Source organism: Apaloderma vittatum, unplaced genomic scaffold (assembly GCF_000703405.1).
Source record: "Apaloderma vittatum isolate BGI_N311 unplaced genomic scaffold, ASM70340v1 scaffold26582, whole genome shotgun sequence".
In the NCBI taxonomy this organism is placed as follows: Eukaryota; Metazoa; Chordata; class Aves; order Trogoniformes; family Trogonidae; genus Apaloderma; species Apaloderma vittatum.
Window position 1 is genome coordinate 3,519 of NW_009703521.1, and position 3,571 is coordinate 7,089.

At 60.7% G+C, this 3,571-nt stretch overlaps 1 protein-coding gene across 1 annotated transcript in view; it reads right to left on the bottom strand.

Moving 5' to 3' along the window:
* The window catches only part of LOC104270341 (myomegalin-like), a gene marked incomplete at its 3' end in the record, with an annotated part of 21,974 nt that overhangs the window by 3,427 nt on the left and 14,976 nt on the right, over window positions 1-3,571 (bottom strand). Inside the window, 8 exon segments of the mRNA XM_009864670.1 lie at window positions 192-286; window positions 289-636; window positions 721-840; window positions 972-1,125; window positions 1,206-1,521; window positions 1,625-1,780; window positions 1,812-1,864; window positions 1,950-2,041. Coding sequence (XP_009862972.1) covers window positions 192-286; window positions 289-636; window positions 721-840; window positions 972-1,125; window positions 1,206-1,521; window positions 1,625-1,780; window positions 1,812-1,864; window positions 1,950-2,041 — 1,334 coding nt within the window.

Here is a 3,571-nt window from a genome sequence, read left to right on the forward strand (position 1 = left end):
AGCCTAGCAGGGCTGGGGTGCTAGGGGGGAAAGGATGAGTTGTCCACCGCTGGGGCTCTACTCCAACATGCAAACACCCCAAGAGCCCAGCTGCAGAAAAAGCATGCAAGGAGAAGCCACCACCCTTGGGCAACCCCTGGAGACACCCCTAGGCCCCTGGTCTGGTCCTGATCCCCGTGGCCATACCCCGGCCAAGTGGCAGATTGCAGCTCCTTGGTCAAGGGCTTGATTGTGGGCAGTTGTGCCTCAAGGAGGGCGACACGCTGCACGAGGTGCTGCAGGTCGCCTGCAGGGCAGGCGGGCAGAGGGTGCCGTGGCCATCCGACTGCCAGCCCTCATCCTCGTCGGTGAGGCTGTGGGCTGTGGAATCCAGGGCTTTGGGGTCTGGCGGAGGCCGCTCAGTGCCTGAGGTGTAGCCACTGGTCATGGAGACAGAGCGGGCACGGCGCTGCAGGCTCTGAATCACCTTGTTAGCATTGAGTAGCTGAGCCTTAAGGTCCTGGATGTGCTGGTGCAGGGCTCCCACGTCTGCCAAGGCCATGGCTTTCCGGGCAGCCCTGGACATCCCTGGCCGCCGCGGGGATTGCAGCTCCTCACCCAGGCTAGGCTCGCTGAACACATCCGGCTCTTCGCACTCTGCAGAGGGGACAGGGCACAGTGTCACTTCTCCATGCTGGGCGGGCAAGACACAGGGATTGCTGGAACCCCAGCTCTCCTTACCGGGGCTGGTGGTCTCATCTCGGTCAGCTTCGGTTTCACTTCGCCCACATGTCTCATAGCCCAGGTCCTGGAAGTCCACCTGCACTTGCTTGCTAAGCTGCTGGGCATGGGGTTCACCTGCTGGGCAGCACCATCAGCTCAGGGTCCCACTCCAGGTGGGATTCACCACCCTTACCCCAGGTACAGCACAGTGTGCAGGGTGTGCCGGGCTTGGCATGGATCTTCCCACCCCATCTGAGGTTTTAACTCACGGAGCAGGATGTGAAACTTCTCCAGCTGCTTGGCTTGTGCCCGCACCAAAAAAAAATCATGCAGCTCCTGCCACTCCCTTTGGCCTTGTGCCACCTGGGAGCACAGCTCTGCACCCAACCTTGGCCAGTCCCTGCCAGGGACCGTGTCCCTCGCCTGCCAGAGGGGAGACAGACTGTGAGCTCCTCATCCTCACCTCCATCTCCCTCCCACTCTCCTGCACCCAGAGCACTTACATGGCTTCCACTCCCTTTGCCCAGGGGTCCAGGGCAGGGTCTCTTGGGCATATCATCCTGGGATCGTGCCTCCAGTGCTGGGCGTTTGGCAGGCACAGCTTCCTTCTCTGCTGGGACACTCTGACCATCCTCGCTGCCACTGGCTGGGCAGTCCCCAAGGGCATTGCAGCTCTTCCGCCGCAGCTTGCGGGGCTCAGGGACCAGAGGGCTGCCCAGCCCAGCCTCCTCCTGCTCTCCACTCTCCAGTAGTGATGTGGCTTCACCCATCCGCTCCTTCAGCTCTGCGTTCTCCAGGCACAAGCTCAGCATTGCCTTTCTGGGGGCACAAGGAAGCCTGTGAAGGGCTGGCAGCAGCTGGGATGCAGGGTTCCCCCTAAAGCCACTGCCAATCGCTGGTTCCAGCATTCCAGGGCTCTTGCCTGATATGGGAGACGGAGGAGAAGCCGGCTTCCTCCAGCTGCGCCTTCAGCTCCCGCAGCTCCTCTTCCGCCCGCAGCTCCCGCTCCAGCACGTTCGGTGCCGTGCTCTCCATCAGGGTTCCTTCAGTGCCCCTGCTTTCCTTAGAAGCCCAGGGGCTGCTCTAGAGAGACAAAGACAGAGGATGACAGGGATGTTTCTAAAGGGGCCAGGACATGGCTCCGCACTAGTGCAGTGTCCAACTCTTCCACCCCTGGCCATGCCTCGGCACTAGTGCAGTGTCCAACTCTTCCACCCCTGTCCCCATGCCGCACTGCCCTGACTCACGTGCTGGGTTGCCGTGCTATGTGCTGCCTTCTCCTTGATGGTATCTGTGAAGTTGGTGCTGGCCTTATCAGCATCTGTGCCTGTAGCCTGACCTAGGGGGGAGCACAGCACAACAAGGCACTCAAAGCAGTGGCAACAGTGGCACTGCCACTGCTCCCTCTTCCTGCCACTGCGAGCAGTCCCAGGGCAGGTACCTGCTCTCATTCGTACCTGATGCTGGGACTGAGGTCTCCCCACTGCCCCTGTGTACTGCCACTCCCTCTCTGCGTACTGGAGCTCCAACACAGCACCCTGTGCTAGCCATGCACCAAGGGAGAGGACAGCCCCAGCTGCCCACAGCCCTGGGTATGGCACCCCAGCAACAGCATCTGCCCCGTTGGCATCTCTGCCTTCACACCACCTGGTACTTGCTGCCCCAACACACGTACGTACGTGCCACTCACCCTACAGCCACTCCCAAGCGACAGCCAGCGGCACATCCTCAGTCAAGGAACCTCGCTGGCACTGCCCTAGCCTGGCAGGAGGGTTGAGGTGCCCCCCACATCATCACCTGCCCAGTCAGGGGCAGTTCAGGGAGGGCACTAACAGCCACCCTGTCCATGTTGCCCAAGCCCTGCTGTCATGCACAGCACTGGGCTTTTTGCAAGACCTGCACTGACCTGACAGATCTAAAGGGACGTTTGCATCCCATACCGCAGCACACAGGGGACTTGAGCCCATTCTGCCCCACAGAGCTGAGCTGGGGGCATGTTTTCCTGCTTGCAACATAGCTCTGCTCCTGGCCCCTTGGTGCAAAGCCCCAGGGCAAGGGCTTGCAGCCCTTGTTTGTGCAGCTTTCCTTCCCACCAGCCTGCTCTGCTTAGGCTCAGACTGCCTGGGCTGGGACACAGGCATACTCCCAATCCCTCTTCTCCTCAGGGAGATGGGAGCTTGGACAGGTCCCGGGACCATGCCTGGGGCTGCACAGGGCCAGGTTTCACAGCTGCCCATGCCCTGGAGGAGTTACAGCCGCTTATGCCTGTGGGTCAAACCCATCATCATCAGGCCTGGACCTCCCAGGCAAGGCTGAACATGGAGCAGGGGAACACAGGGAAATCCTGGCAGGAGAGACCAAACACATCTGGTGAAGGAGAAGCCAGCAGGGAAGCATATGGCTTCTGGAAGGAAGAGCCAAGGACCAGCCAGGAGCATGCCTTACAGCAGGGCAGGTGGTTGCACTGCACACATAGATGGTGGCCCACTCATGACAAGCAATGTGACCAAAAACCAGGGGCACCTCACTGCCAAACCTGGGCAGACATCATCCTGCACGGCAGACCCTGTTCACCAAAGCAGCCGTGCCCCAGGGAGCAAGTACAGCCATCCTGGAGAAGTACTGTTCCAGGAGCAAGAAGCAGCTGGAAGCAGCAGCAGCACCCATGGGTGGCATCCAGCACTGCCAAAGCACAGACCTGCGAGCCCCCAGGGACAGAACCTGCCTGGTGACAAACCATCCAGGGCTACAGCTCAATGCCTGCAGGGCCCCAAATGTTGAGGGGGTGCAGACTCTCTGCTGCAGGCTTTGCTGGCAGAGCTGAGAGCCACATGCACATGGTTCCCAAGCTAGGAGGCCGGCACGGGAA